This window comes from Sebastes fasciatus, chromosome 14, assembly GCF_043250625.1.
Source record: "Sebastes fasciatus isolate fSebFas1 chromosome 14, fSebFas1.pri, whole genome shotgun sequence".
NCBI lineage: Eukaryota > Metazoa > Chordata > Actinopteri > Perciformes > Sebastidae > Sebastes > Sebastes fasciatus.
Genome location: NC_133808.1, coordinates 27,176,712 through 27,192,542, shown reverse-complemented (window position 1 = coordinate 27,192,542; position 15,831 = coordinate 27,176,712). Strand labels below are relative to the sequence as shown.

At 35.8% G+C, this 15,831-nt stretch overlaps 1 protein-coding gene across 4 annotated transcripts; it reads right to left on the bottom strand.

The window, feature by feature from the left end:
* Positions 1 to 97: 97 nt before the first annotated feature.
* LOC141781766 (MOB-like protein phocein) lies at positions 98 to 13,811 on the bottom strand. Of its 4 annotated transcripts, none has more exons than XM_074657584.1 (9): positions 13,583 to 13,811; positions 9,794 to 9,952; positions 5,119 to 5,181; positions 3,127 to 3,227; positions 2,855 to 2,897; positions 2,491 to 2,577; positions 2,239 to 2,318; positions 1,959 to 2,070; positions 98 to 1,358 (listed from the first exon to the last, which is right to left on the bottom strand). In XM_074657584.1, exons 1-9 carry the CDS (start codon positions 13,688 to 13,690, stop codon positions 1,224 to 1,226), a joined length of 888 nt encoding a protein of 295 aa, XP_074513685.1. In that variant the 5' UTR covers positions 13,691 to 13,811; the 3' UTR covers positions 98 to 1,223. The 4 variants fall into 4 exon arrangements, with proteins under 4 accessions (XP_074513685.1, XP_074513683.1, XP_074513682.1 ...); XM_074657582.1 differs by lacking the exons at positions 9,794 to 9,952; positions 13,583 to 13,811 and adding an exon at positions 5,798 to 5,922 and having other exon boundaries at positions 98 to 1,013; positions 1,188 to 1,358; XM_074657581.1 differs by lacking the exons at positions 9,794 to 9,952; positions 13,583 to 13,811 and adding an exon at positions 5,798 to 5,921.
* Between the last annotated feature and the right edge of the window lie 2,020 nt (positions 13,812 to 15,831).

Below are 15,831 nucleotides of genomic sequence, written 5' to 3'. Positions count from 1 at the left end.
TAATTAACAGCATCTTCTACATGATTAATCCTGACATGAAGTGATTAAGTTTCACACATGAAACGCTGAATAACATTAAAAATTTCCACACGACCGCTTGAATAATAGGTCTTTTTTATTAACAGACATCATGAAAATGTCGACAGTAACAAAATTTTTTAGTTCATTTAAAAAAAAAAAGTGGGTTTGGATTGACAAGACTCCTCCCACAAAATAACTTAATGAGGGGGGAGGGTAAAAGAAGGGAGGTTGTGCTCCGATACGTAAATGTAGCCGATATTTCATCCTTTCCTTGTGTTTAAAACTGGCTTACAGCAGCACAGTCCCATGAAGTCATGGTTTCTATAATAATGTCAAGGAAAGGGGAATATCGGTCACATTGTACACAGTATTAAAACGGGGGCATGCCACAAAGCAGGATCAGAGTTAGCCAACGAGCCTTCCTAAAATAGTCTGAAACATCATTTCAGAGAGAACGAATATCTGACTGCTAGTACACTTACAAAGCTAGAGGTTACGTTTGTCTTTGTTCACTACCACACAAGCCACACACCTACATTTGTGTTTTAATAGCATTATTAAGTCAGCAGGCTAATTTAGTGATCCATTTCATGGGACAACCCCCCCCGAAAACAGGCTGGTAGGCAACACAAGCGAATAGAGAGAAACAGAAGCAGACACAAAAGTGAAGCACCATCAGAAAACATGATAGTGAATGAAGAGAGAGGAGGGGTGGGAGGGGGGAGGAGTGGGGGTATATACAGAGGAAGGGAGGCTGTCAGTGTGTGCCTTTGTCAACAATACAGGTCACCATGATTACATTTTGCAAATCCAGCTGCTTAAAGAAGATTAAAAGGAAAAAGGGGGTTTCCCCTACAGGAGTAGTGTGAGAGCAGGGGCTGCATCCAGAGACACAGTGTGAATCTGAACAAACAGAGAGTGTACATAGGATAGAAAACGTCATCTTGTCCTGCAGGCATGGCTGAACTCTGCTCCCGCTACCCCTTTACTTCCTTTGAGATAGACACAGGTGACAAGGGTGGAGGGACATGGACAGTGTTACTAGACAGGAGCCTTAATACACTGTAGTGTGTACTGTATATATAGATATATGTGTGTGTGTGCTGTAAATGGAAGGTGTGTGTGGATGTGTCTCCTCTGTTCATGTGTGAGATTGTGTGTTTTACATGTGTCTCCCTTTATGGCAGCAGCAGCTTGTTTCTTTAGGCCTCGCTCTCCCCAGCCGATGAGGTGTTCTGCACTTCCTCCTCCAGAATGGGCACGATCAGGTTGTCCTTGGACATCAGGTTGTACTTCATTACGAAGCGTGTGAACCGGTGACACAGGAACGTTTCATTCTGTATGCAGAAAAACACGACGCAACAAATTAAATCCCGCATCCTGATTCTAAGGATGGTTTAAAAACAGAATTACGTACAAGTTGCATAAAGATCTAGTTTAGAAAGTCATCATGTGTGGGGCTATTCTTTACTAGCAAAAGGCATCGACGTAGGGTACCAAAGTAAGCTAATTGAAACTAATCAATAAGGTTATGAATATTAGGAACAATAGCACTAGCTGGGTGAAGTGGGGTTGTATGTATACTCCTGCGTTCTGCAAGGTAAAATCACTGTTTTTGTGAATGTAGTCTGGTGGCTTTAAAGAAAGCAATATAACAGCTGACAGTCTGACAGCGAGGTAAAGCGGCTGTGGACAGGAGCAGCAGAAAAACTTCAGTCACCCATAAAAAAATTTAAAAAATATCAGTTTAAGTGTATGCTATATTTAAAATATGTTCTAATTTGAATGTTCAGATTTGAATAAATAAGGAAAACAAATAATAATATAAAAGACCCGCCCTTTAAGAGTAATTGTGCCTAAAAACAATCCAAAATAGACACCAAAATAAAATAATTGTAGGTGTAATTGGTTCATGAGATATTCTCAGTGAAACCTACCTCATACTTGTCAAATATCTGGCGGTGATGGAAGTAGGCATGAGAGAATATCCTATAGATGCGACGACAGACGGAGCCCAGTTTGGCCACCGATGACTCCTTGATGCTCACCCTGCAACGACAAACAGACAAGTCAGACAATGGTGGCTGTGTGAAATTAAATATACTGAATGTAAGGCGACAAGGTGCAATGTCTCTTCATAGTAGACATACAGTAGCTGACATTAGCAGGTCTGTCTCTCCGTGTGCATGTGTGAAAGAAAGGAAGACGACAACTGACCTGCTGGGAAAGTATTTGTTGCTATTGAGAAGACAGGCAGCTCCGTCCAGCGTGTGCCTGGTGTAATCAATGGCAGGGCACTGTGGTTGCAGCAGCACAAAACACACACAAAACCGTCATTAAGAGCATCCAAAAGTTTCTGTTTCATCTCACACAAAGGCAAATAAATCATGCTTAGCGAATCATACATAGAGAGTTGTTGAAAAATACTGCTTCAACTGTTTATGACATAGTAAACCAGTCTTGACTCACCTCTTTGGGTGTCTTGTGGGCAGCACATAAAAAGATCCACTGCTCTGTGGCTGTCATCTGGGTGCAGGTATCTGGATGGCACTCACTCTGAAGAAGGAAAGATAAGCAAAGTCTGAATGAACAAACCTTTAAACCACTCCTTAGAAGTATGTAGAGTAAAGTATGTAGAGCTCAGTTAGGTGTTTCCTTTATAAGCAGGTAAACCAACAGCTCTTTTGTGTGTGTTCTTTTAAAAACTTAATTGCATCTCATTCATATCTTTGCTTTTGGTCTCCTGACACAAGACTGAGACAAAATCCTTCATTCCAAGCATCCTCAAATCAGTAAATTAAAAAAAGTTTGTATATTGAGTTAGATCCCTTACCTGCAGTTTTACAGCTAGTCCATTGAGCTCCAGGCAGAACTGCCTACAAAAAGGACAGAACAAAAGCACAATTAGAAGAAATAATAAAAATATTTCTGCTTCAGCAACCGGGTATTGGTCAAACTTGTTAACAGGGTTTTGTTGAATTGGGAAACAATAATAAATAAATTATTACAAAGTAAATAAATCCACAACTTTTGGACACTCCAAGAACATGAAAGAAAATGAAAAAATATGCCCATAGCATTTTGGGTTAAACTTTTTCAACATACCTGAGGTGTTCGTACTTCCAAACCCCCTCGTCCTGACCCTCCGGAGGCTCCAGGATTTTGTCGATATTGGAGCAATCTGATCTAATGTTCTGCTGAATATACTGAAAAAGAACCATCAATCACACTTTAATAGAGACCTTAACTCACACACAGCAACACAATCTTCATCACCTTTATATATTTTTTTCAAGTCCATCTTAATGCAATTAAAACCATTAAACCATCCAGTACAGAGAGGTAGAATGATTACAGTGACTGTACAGCGACCATTGTCTATGAAGAGAGCCTAACACAACTCCAATCTGAGAGATGGGGTGCAAAATCCACAGTCCTTGAAATATAAAGTTCAAGCAAGCTACGACCTGCTCTCTTTCCATTAGTTCAAACACCTGGGGTCCCCAGACATGAGATTTCCAGTTAGATCCTTCTTAAAACAAGGGGCATCTTCCAGAGTTACAGTGTGAAGTTCCCTCTTGTGTTTCCTTGCTGAGCTGAAGTAGAGCAATACTAACCAGACTGTTAACTCCATCTGCTGAAGCCACATTTAAACCTCAGCTGACCTTAGGAATGCATTTTTTCACTGAATGAGGACTGCGGATATGTCAGCCACCGCTTACATTGGAATAGCATCAAGAAGGGATGTCTACATGACAAGTATGGACAGGAGGAATGATTACAGCTAACATTCCTCCTCTCAGTTCTCTCAGTGTAAATATGGGCATGTGAATATTGTGTCAGGACTAGGGCTGTCCCAAATATAGTTTTTTGGGCTTCGAAGCTGCTTTGGTGAGAAATACTCAAAGGTATTCGAAGCTTCGCGGCGCAGCGCAGCAGGCTGACATGTTCTTCTATCTGTCTCCATCTCCCCCGTTTCAGTGTCGTCAAGTGCCGCTGCTGCACTACTAGACTGACCTGTTTGTGCATTATAGCTGTTTTTGTGTTGCATAGCAAACTGGATGTCATGCTCGTTCACATGTGGTATTTGTCTGCTTGTGTTGATGGTTTGTATTGTTGTAACAATGTTTGTGCTGCCCTCTTGGAAAAGAGATTTTAATCTCAATGAGGTTTTTTTACCTGGTTAAATAAAGGATATATATTATTACATACTTATATTAAAAAAAAAACAACAACTAAGCATTCAAATACTAATTTAGAGGTTGATTACCATGGCAACGGTCGAAGCTTCATAGCATTTGGGTCAGCCCTACTTTATTGTCCCCTTTGAGTACAAAAAGGCAGAAACTTGTTTTTGGTTTGCATGTGCAAAAACTGCTATTAAATGGGAAATGGACTTGCATTTATATAGCGCTTTTCTAGTCTTCCGACCACTCAAAGCACTTTACACTACATGTCAGCATTCACCCATTCACACACACATTCATACACTGATGTCAGAGGCTGCTAAGGTGCCAACTTTGCCCATCAGGATCTAATCTAAATACTCATTCACACACCGATGACTATGCCTTCGGGAGCAATTTGGGGTTAAGTGTCTTGCTCAAGGACACATCGACAAGTGACCCGGAGCAAACGAGAATCAAACCACCGACCTTACGATTGGTGGACAACCACCCTCCGAGCCAAAGCCACCACCATTAAAAAGGCTACATTAAAACACAACATATCACATCACACATTAAAATGTATATAGAAACACAATACACCAACAGAAGCTACATTAAAAGGAGCACCAGGTACTCAATGGTGAGGACTGAATCAAGGTTAAATAAATATATAAAGGGCTGTGTGCTGAGGTAACAGGCTGGCTTAACATATCAACATGGCAACAGGCTGTTGATGCTGACTGAAATAAACAATCAATGCCTCCACCAGCTTGGCCATCATATTCACATTACTAATCATTATTTACACTGAGATAATATCACCCAACCTCTGATTGGACTAAGTATTGTGTAAAAGGACCTTTAGTCATACTTGACTGGGAACACCCACACACCCACACACACACACACAGAGACCATGTCAACACACCTGTTGGACAGCCAGGGTGCTGTCCATCTCCTCAAATGATTCATCCGGCCAGTTGTAGAAATCCTACACATGGGAGGAGTATTTCAGTCTAACACTCAAAATGGACAAAAGCTGGTATTGTAGCATAAACAATGCTAACTACCTACATAGCTAGCTGTCATAATAACACATTATGACACATGACATATAAGAAGCTAACACTATCTAGCTGACGTATGATTAAAAGCAAAGATAGCAAAGTCAGCAGCCATTGTTTACATTATTACACAGCTATGAACCTGAAGCTGGGGTGCGACTACTTCCTGCAAAGCTAGTTTTAAGAGCAATAACACTAGATGTTCATATATAAGATCAGTTCATAGATAAGTTAGCCACGGTGGAGAATGTTGTGTTAACTTTATTCAACAAATTGGCTTGTTATTTAAGCACAAATGATGATCACATGATGAAATATACAGTAAACACCCATTTAAGTTGACATTACTCCAGGAAGTATACGGGACCAGAGGCTAACAGTTAGCTTAGCTAGTCATTTCCAGGTCAAGGCCTCGTCTATATATGTTGACTGCGAGCTGAGTTAAGTCTGATAAAACAACAGGACTCTGGTGGGACGGCTCCGCGGAGTCTCGGGAGGTTATTAGCGGTGGTGTGGAGGTGTTTCTGAGGGGTATAAACGTACCTTTGCCTTGGTTCCAGGCCGGTTCCTCCTGAGAACTGCAGCACCCTCCGCCATGACCATCTCGACAGAATACCCGGATGTTCGTCAGACGCTGTGTTGTAGCACGACGAGAGGATGTTGATGCACTGATATCAACACATTCAATATTAAGGTAGGAGAGACTCAGTTTAACTAAATACACAGTTATTACTATTATTAGTAAAAGTTCTGCATTGAAAAATATTATTATAATTATATTGCTTTATCTCTGCACCCCTTGTTTTCTATTAACTTATTTGTTTATTTAATTTATTATTATTATTATAATTATAATAATAATTATTATTATTATTATTATTATTATTATTATTATTTAATTTATTCTATTCTTTTTATTAATATTATAATTATTATTATTATCATTATTATTATTATTATTATTATTATTACTTTTTTCTCTTTGTATTAGTATTATTATTATTTGGTTTATAAACTATTGTAATTACGAACTGTAAATTTCATATATGAAAACAACCTTTTATATTAAATTATTTGTTTATTTAATTTATTATTATTATTATTATTATTATTATTACTTTTGTTTACTTGTATTGTTATTATTATTTTATTTATTTTTTATTTTATTCTATTCTTTTATTATTATTATTATTATTATTATTATTATTATTTCTTATTACATATTATTTCAATTTTGAATGCTGAAGTTGTTTTCTATAGTGTTCTTATTGTGTTGGTCTCTAAGCTCAAGTACTTAAAAAATTGGTTTATAAACTATTGTAATTACGAACTGTAAATTGCATATATGAAAACAACCTTGAAAAAAAGGGGAAAAAATAAAGTATAAATATATAGATATAGATATATATTTATATCTATATATATATAGATATAGATATATATTAAAGTATGTACCCGTAAGTATAATCAGGAAAATGTACTTAAAATATGAAAAGTATTCAATGCAAAAAAAAGTCCCCTGTGACTGTTATATTATATATTATATCTTTAGATAATTATTACTCATGCATTAATGTAAAAGCAGGATTTGTCCTTATTTTATTTATTTAAAAAAATATATATTTGTTCTTATGTAAATCCATTGCCCTGTAGGCAATTTGAATAACAATAAATTCCACGTTGTATTTACATGGAGGTTCTGCTTTATTAACTGTCGTTGTCAGAGTCAACAGAGATCCAAGATACACCTTCATTATACAACACAGATAAATAGATTAAATAGGAGCCTAACAGACTTTCTGTGCCCCGGGGGCTCCTAACAGCTTAATCCGACTTTGACTGTTGTTTAGTAAATAGTTAAAAATAGCTCCACTTTGACCAACTGCAACTTTAAATACTGTTTAACCCTCCTCCTACAAACTGGGGTCCCTACAGACCCCAGAGCTATACTTTTGGTCATATCTCACAGGTATTATATCATTCCAATTTTTCGTGACTTTTTCAATCAGTTTGTTCCTAATTACTTCATATTATTGTTTTCTGTTTCTGTTTAATCAGTGCTTTTTAAAAAGACCATTGTATTGGGGTCCTAGGGGACCTCAGTCAAAAGCACCCAGGTCCAGCCTCTGCAGTTTTAATACATAAAATAGAATATATAGATAAAATGTTTGCCATGGGTTCTAATATATACAGATACAGATATCCTCATATGCTCTGTCTCTTTTCATTTTACACAATATCCAACCTAACTAATGATGTTTTGAGAATAAATAGGTCAACATTTTGCTATGATGGTTGTTTCACAGTAGTTTATTCTCGGGGTCCCCAGTCGGTAGTCCTGGTACATTAAATAGGTTAGTAGGATGAGGGATAAACATGAATGCATCAGTAATAATACTAATATAATGCATATTACAGTAAATAAGACATTTTACATAAAAGGTACTTTTACATACCTCGCTATATATGTTATATATATTCTGTCATTTATACTATATTTATCTATATTATTGTTTAAGTGAGCAAAGTGTCTGGAGACTGTAGGGACACTCAAATATCAGACATGAGGGAATCAGAATCAGGGACAGGGACAGCAAGCCAGGAAACTGCACTAAAAAAAGGACTTTATTTTAGAGGAGTTATTAATCATCAAGTGGTGTGTCTGCAATAAATACACAAGCAAAGGGAGATGCGTGACATTGCATTTACTCATTGTATTCAACTCAAAGCCAGATAATGTCTAAAGACAAACAATACACCAGTTAAACATGGAGGTCATAAAGTGGACAAAGGCATGACATTAGCAAAGCGATTAACCCTCAAGAATAACTGACTTTAAACAAACTGGATGAAAACAGGGGATCATGTCTGGCTGGTAGCAGAACAACGAGAGAAATGTTCTTCCTCCTCTCGTCCTGGTTATAGGAGCACTGATTATGTGTAGAATGGGCTCACCTGTGCCTCGTTGTCTCTGAACAGCTCGGGTGAGCTCATTAGGATGATGGCAGATATGAAACACTTTCTGACAATTATATTATACCCATACTATACCGTTTTTATATTTGATATTCTATTGGCTATATATCATGTTACGCTCATTTTTGCATCATATTCTTTATTTTATTTACATTACATCTCTATATTAATACAAACACTAAATACTATTACTTAATCATATCAGTCTGGTGTACACGGTTGACTCTGCTGCTATTAATACTATTGTCTCTTTACTTTGTAATTGTTGTCTCCCTTTGCTCTTGTGTAGTTTCTATCTTTATTCTTATTTTAGTTTTATATACCCCTTATTATTTCTTTACTTTCTCTATTTCTGTGCTTGTGTTGCTGCAACAACTAAATTTCCCCTCTAAGGGTAATGTAAGTACTTAGTTGACAATACTTAAATAATATGTTTTTGAACTACTTTTAATGAATTACTTGAATATAATATAAGCAATACAGCATCAACATTATTCTTCATCAAAATTTGCTTTTTATTTTATAGTATAAATTTAACTCGAATGTATCAGCCTTAGCCCAGAATTAGTTTAAACTCTTTAAAATTAGAAAGATTAAGTGGGTTTATCTTGCACTAAATGCACAAATTTAATGTGTTCTTGCACAAGTCATGTCCATTTCTGTTTGAGGGATCTATTGTATGTCTTAACAGCAGTATATAGGTATAAAAATGTCATTGTTTTTTGTTTTGTCTTGTTTTTTTATAGCCTAAACTAAGTAGTAAATAAGTTGCCTAAGTAAAAAGGGTATAGGTAAATAAGCTTAAACCTCAGCCTACACCTTTTCGGTCAAAACTTTGTTTTTTACTATTTTTTTTAATGCCTTATTGTTACCTATTCTTTATTATGTGCATTCCTTACAGAAAATTGTTAATAAAAAACTAAAAAAGCTAGTAAATTAACCTTGAATTTAAAGTATAGAATCACAGCTATACTGAATATCAACTGCTGACTATTTTAGGAACAATATAAAATCATGAGACAAAAAGACATGATTCAACAGTTCACCTTTATTATTGTAACAAAATGCTATTAGAATTATTTACATTTGCAATAACATAGAAAAAAGAAAAAGAGACATGACAGAGGCAACTTAATTCCTTCTCTCCAGGGATGATGATGGACGACGGGGAATTGACATGATCTACATCAACAAAAGATGAGGACTCATTCGACGTATTTACCCAGGATATCTCCATCACGGAACAGGAAGTAGTCCTGGAGGATAGAAAACAAGAAATTAAACAAGGAAAACACAGGTGGAAACAAATGTCACCAGATTGAGCTGAAACTGTACCGCACCTTGTCTTCCAGACTGACTTTAGTTCCACCGTACTCTGGTAGGAGGACTTTCTCTCCAACCTTCACACTGACTGGCAGGAAGTTCCCTTTCTGGAAAAAACATCACACAAATAGTTAGTCCCCAGAGCCAAAAACTATAAAATCCCACATTCTTCATAGCAGATAAGCCTGTATCTCCAATGTTTCCCCCAAGAATATATGCCCTGAGTGTAGGTTATCTCACCGGGTTGACAGCGCCAGGTCCTACTGCCACCACTGTGGCCTGCAGCACTTTGCCTTGAGCCTTCTCCGGCAGCATGATGCCCCCCTTCGATACCGTCTCTGGGATTAAGCGCTCCACCAGCACCCGGTCGAACAAGGGGAGGAACTTTCTGAAGGCCTGCTGTAAGAGAGGAAATTATATTAGCAAATAATATCAATTACTATCAAATAACATTTGACTTGTGTGTTTCATTAGGGCTGCCGCACTACTGTACACACACACGCACCTCTACACACTACAAACAGCGATATCCGTCTGAGAATAATAATTCATATTGAATATGAATAATTAATAATGTTTTGGGATTATCCCTTATTTCATGGGCTATTTTAGGATTTATACTTTATTATTACATACTTGTATATATACAAAAAATTAAGCATTTGATTACTGATTTGGAGGTCAATTACCATGGCAACAGACAAAGCTTCGAGTTAGCCCTATGTTACATCACTGAATAAAGCCTCTATTTGCTGTAAGAACCCAATAATACCACAAGGTGGCTGTTTTGAGTCAGAGCTTGTGTTACACAAACCTAAAGACAGTGGACCCCGACCCCTCTAATACTGGTATTTTCTGGTTTCTTTACTCCTCTATGACAGTAAACTGAATATCTTTGAGTTTTGGACAAAACAAGACATTTGAAGACATCATCTTGGGCTTTGGGAAACACTGATCAACATTTTATAGACCATTTTCTGACATTTTATAGACCAAACAACTAATCGATTAATCGAGAAAATAGGTGAAAAATTACACTGGGCTGCTATGTCCATATTCTGAGTTAAAGGGGTGCCTATCACTGGACTGGACAGTCCAACTTTAGCAACTGATTATTTGTATTCACAGCAACTGTTTAACCAAGATAAAACAACTATTATAATTTGTCAACTCTGTGTACATTGACTGACAATACTGTTGATGAGTATGAAACCTTTCTAGCAGACTTGTAGAGCTGCAACGATTAATCAATTGACTGATTAGTTGTCAACTATTAAATTAATTGCCAACTACTTAGATAATCAATTAATCTGTTAGAGTAATTTGTTAAAAAAAAAAATCAAAATTCTCTGATTCCAGCTTCTTAAATGTGAATATGTTCTGGTTTCTTTACTCCTCTATAAACTGAATATCTTTGAGTTGTGGACAAAACAAGACATCTAAGGTCGTCATCTTGGACTTTGGGAAACACTGATCGACATTTTATAGACCAAACAACTAATTCATTAATTGAGAAAATAATCAACAGATTAAATCGACAATGAAAATTAGGTGCAGCCCTAGTTTTTGCAACAAGCACATACTGATAAAATAGGATCTCTATATGATTTGATGCAGACAAGTTTTACTTAACTACAGTAAAAAAAATTATATATATATATATAAATAAATAAAGAAGCTCAGGGTTTAGTTAAAATGTTTTTAAATACAAAATCTTCCAGTTAAAATACAGGAATGATTAATCAGTTGTGGCTGATCTGTTGGGAAAAGGGGAGGGAGGTAAAAAGAGGAGGAGGAGGAGATTAATTAAAGACAGTGTCTAAACAATAAATTCTCCTCCACAGACGCGGCCTTTGTGAAGTTAATTATTGCAAAACTCAAGTGTAACTAAAGTCAGCATTTCTTCATTATGTCAAATGTTTCAGGCTCATGTTACAAGCTGAAAGAGGGAGGACAAGATCTAAACCAGCAGCTGCCAACATGTCTGATAGCAGCAGATGTACGAGTGACCTTGGGGTGAAGGTTGTTTGGGAACGAGGTGGTGTTGGGTGGGGGGAAGGACAGGTCCCAGTCAGTTTGTTGACTTATCAGACTCGTTAGACGGCCAAAGGAGGTGGAGTTACTTATTTATTCACCGTGACAGTTTAACCCGAGGCAAGGGAGGACAACTGATGAAATACTTTAATGATAGCAGAGAAGCATCTCGAAGTTTTAGGGAAATCAGCCACAGTTACAAACAAACACTGAGACAAAAGCCTTGACTGGTGATGAAAACGTCCTCCAGGTTTTTAACAAGATAACACCCAAGGCCAGTTTTTCTAGTTTACCAGAAGGTTCTCTCTGTACTATTTTATGAGGTTGTAGGGGGTCAAGTTGCATAAGATGGTTATCATTAACATCACATTTTCTGACTGTTCGTATACTGTGTGTTTCTGATATTGTCCACCTTTGTATATTACCATAAACTTGAGTTTAAAAACAGATGTATATATGTATATCACTGTCCATACTGTTCATATCAGCTCTATAGTGAATATTCATATCATACCTCCAGCTGTTTTTTTCTGTATAAAATGTATACTTTTAGCATTTATTGTACACCTGCACTATATGTTTTACTTATAACTGTACTGCTGCTGCATGTGCTCTACTGTTCATACTTAGCGCATTTGTACCCCTTACTCTTTATTCCACATTCTATATTTTATTTTATTTATTTACCTTGAAAAAATAAATGACCATAAAGTTGAATCAGTTTTTTTTTAAACCCTGAATATTATTAATATAATATAAACATTCCTAGATTATTGCAGGGCAGCTTTAGCTGGATATACCCAATTAAATATCTGTATTTCTAGTGGTATTTAGAGCTGGTAAGAGTCCAAATTCCCCACAGCATCACTGTAATGAAATCAGGATATTTGCAAATCTAATAATGCATTATCATTTCCAGTTTGTCAAAGCACAAATAAGTTGATATAAAACACTATTTCTGCTGCTATGTTAAGAGGGTTTCACTCTCATCTGACCTGTCATATAGAGTATTCATATCACTGACTATACAGCTGTTTATTATGTATATAATGTCTAGTTTTAGCATTTCTTATACATCTGCACTCTGTTTTACTGTATATATATATACATATATATATATATACATATATATATATATATACATATATATATATATATATACATATATATATATCTTAGCATATTCATACCCCTTACTGTTTATTCCACATTTTATTTATTCTGTATATTATTCTGTTAATCACCTTGCAATTTACTGCTTTTCTACACTTCTTGTTAGATGCTTAACTGTATTTTGTGGTCTCAGTAGTAGTACAATAAGGTTGCATAAAAATAAAGTTGATTGCATGCACAGGTGGTGAGGTCATAGTCTACGTAACATAACCCGGAAGTGGATTAAACGAGCATGCAATTCGTATTTTTCACCTACCAAGGGCATGCATTGTGCAATATGACAAGTTAATGTGACCAACACGTAATAAATAATAAAATAGATTTAAAAGACATAATTAGTGTGAATGCTGGTCTTGTCTGTGCAACAACTACAATCATCATGCGACTATACTGCTGCAGTAATGAATGAATGAATGAATGTCACGACCAGTTGAGGTTAATTTCTCTGCACATGTGTACAGATGTTGATGATACAAAAAACATACTAAGCAAGAGAGCAGAAATATATATAATAGTCAAGTTTGCAGCAGCACAGATGTGCACAAGTTTAACCTTAAAGCTCATCTTGTCTTCTCCTCTGCTAGTTCCCATAGTGTATAATAAAGATAAACATGTCTGTGTTTAACAAATATTCCCTTCTCACTCTGCTTCCTAACAGCTTGACCTTGTGAATGGATGTTAAAGGAAGCTAACACAACATCAGCTAGCTGCTAAAGATAGCTCAGCAGCCACATTCAGCCTGTTTATCCTGCTTTTTATTATTTATCTAACTTTGGCTGTAACTATAAATACTGATAGGTTTTGTTGGATTAAGTATCTTACCATTTCTGGATGTGAGAGGAGTCTGGGAGGCGATGTGAAGCAGCTGCAGCAGGTTTGTTCTTGCTCTGACACACTGCAATCTCTCTCCACGTGAAATACTCTGCACATACGCAGTAGCTGCAAAGACTCTGCGCATGCGCAGTAGCTGCACACAACTTAGCTCTCTATTCTTTGCCTTATAGAATATTCTAGTACACCTACTTCAACCAGTTACCACTCATACAGGTTATTTAATGATGTCAACATGTGTTTCATGCTGTATTTGTGGTGTTTTCTCTCTTATTCACGCATTAGAAGTCGGAGCAATGTTGCACAATGTCAACTTTGACCTCTGTTTTTTCCTCCAATGGCACACAAGAAAATTCTAGAAAGGGAAGCCCCGGAACGAGCATTGATATATAATCTGAATTATAAAATGTAGTTAACTCGAAGATTTTCATTTTATTTGGTTCAAAGTTTATTTATTGGTGTTCTGTACAAAATCCAATAAATCACAGAAATAATTGTATAAACAAATTATAGACCATCCCCCATCCCTATAACAATATTACTGCACCATTAAACAAGCAGAATTAATTTCATAAACAATTACATTTATACATGTAAATTAATTCAATCCGATAGAAACATAAACGAAACATACACAAAAAACGCACAAAAAAAACACACAAAAAAAGGAAAAAGAAAAGGACCTGCCTGAAATTTTATTTCAGAGGTAAATATTGTAGTTTTTACTCCACTACATTTGTCTGACAGCTTTAGTTACTTTTCAGACATCTACATCAAGTATATTCACTCAAATTTTAGGTACATTACTTGAGTACACAAAAAACAAATAACCAAAAAAAGGAAAAAGGAAAGGACTAAAAACACAAAAAGATAAGTATAATAAAAAAATAATAATAATAATAAAAAACTAAGTATAAGTTGTGAATTATATGTAATATGAGATCAGCAGTTTAAAACTTCAATGTCAGTGGTATCCATTTTTTCTATATAGATTAAAAAAGGTCTCCATATAGCATAACATTTCTGAGCACACCCTCTTGTAATATAGCGAATCTTCTCCAATACCAAATGATAGATAGATAGATAATAACTTTATTGATCTCGAGGGAAATTCAAGTTTCCAGCATCACAGTTCCATAGTGCACAAAATGCAAGTAAAAAGACAGTAAAAAAGTTAGATGTGCAAAGTACAAAACAAAATATACCAGATATAAAAATACAAGGAGATGAAGAAAACTGTTAAAACTGAATATAGTGCAGGGTAACAGCTGTGATACACAACTATTAAAAAAGTGAATATAGTGCAGAAGAGACTGTTAAAAGTGAATATAGTGCAGAAGAGACTGTTAAAAGTGAATATAGTGCAGAAGAGAATGTTAAAAGTGAATATAGTGCAGAAGAGACTGTTAAAAGTGAATATAGTGCAGAAAAGACTGTTAAAAGTGAATATAGTGCAGAAAAGACTGTTAAAAGTGAATATAGTGCAGAAGAGACTGTTAAAAGTGAATATAGTGCAGAAAATACTGTTAAAAGTGAATATAGTGCAGAAAAGACTGTTAAAAGGGAATATAGTGCAGAAGAGACTGTTAAAAGGGAATATAGTGCAGAAGAGACTGTTAAAAGTGAATATAGTGCAGAAAAGACTGTTAAAAGTGAATATAGTGCAGAAGAGACTGTTAAAAGTGAATATAGTGCAGAAAATACTGTTAAAAGTGAATATAGTGCAGAAAAGACTGTTAAAAGGGAATATAGTGCAGAAGAGAATGTTAAAAGTGAATATAGTGCAGAAGAGACTGTTAAAAGGGAATATAGTGCAGAAGAGACTGTTAAAAGGGAATATAGTGCAGAAGAGAATGTTAAAAGTGAATATAGTGCAGAAGAGAATGTTAAAAGTGAATATAGTGCAGAAGAGACTGTTAAAAGTGAATATAGTGCAGAAAAGACTGTTAAAAGTGAATATAGTGCAGAAGAGACTGTTAAAAGTGAATATAGTGCAGAAAAGACTGTTAAAAGTGAATATAGTGCAGAAGAGACTGTTAAAAGGGAATATAGTGCAGAAGAGACTGTTAAAAGTGAATATAGTGCAGAAGAGAATGTTAAGTGAATATAGTGCAGAAGAGAATGTTAAAAGTGAATATAGTGCAGAAGAGACTGTTAAAAGTGAATATAGTGCAGAAAAGACTGTTAAAAGTGAATATAGTGCAGAAGAGACTGTTAAAAGGGAATATAGTGCAGAAGAG

Coding starts and splice junctions, on each gene's coding strand:
- LOC141781766 (XM_074657584.1), bottom strand. CDS start 13,690: ATGTGCAGAGTATTTCACGTGGAGAGAGATTGCAGTGTGTCAGAGCAA. Junction 5,182..9,793: donor GACCTGGCGCTGTCAACCCG/GTGAGATAACCT, acceptor TCCCATGTGTAG/GATTTCTACAACTGGCCGGA. Junction 2,578..2,854: donor GACTAGCTGTAAAACTGCAG/GTAAGGGATCTA, acceptor TTCCTTCTTCAG/AGTGAGTGCCATCCAGATAC.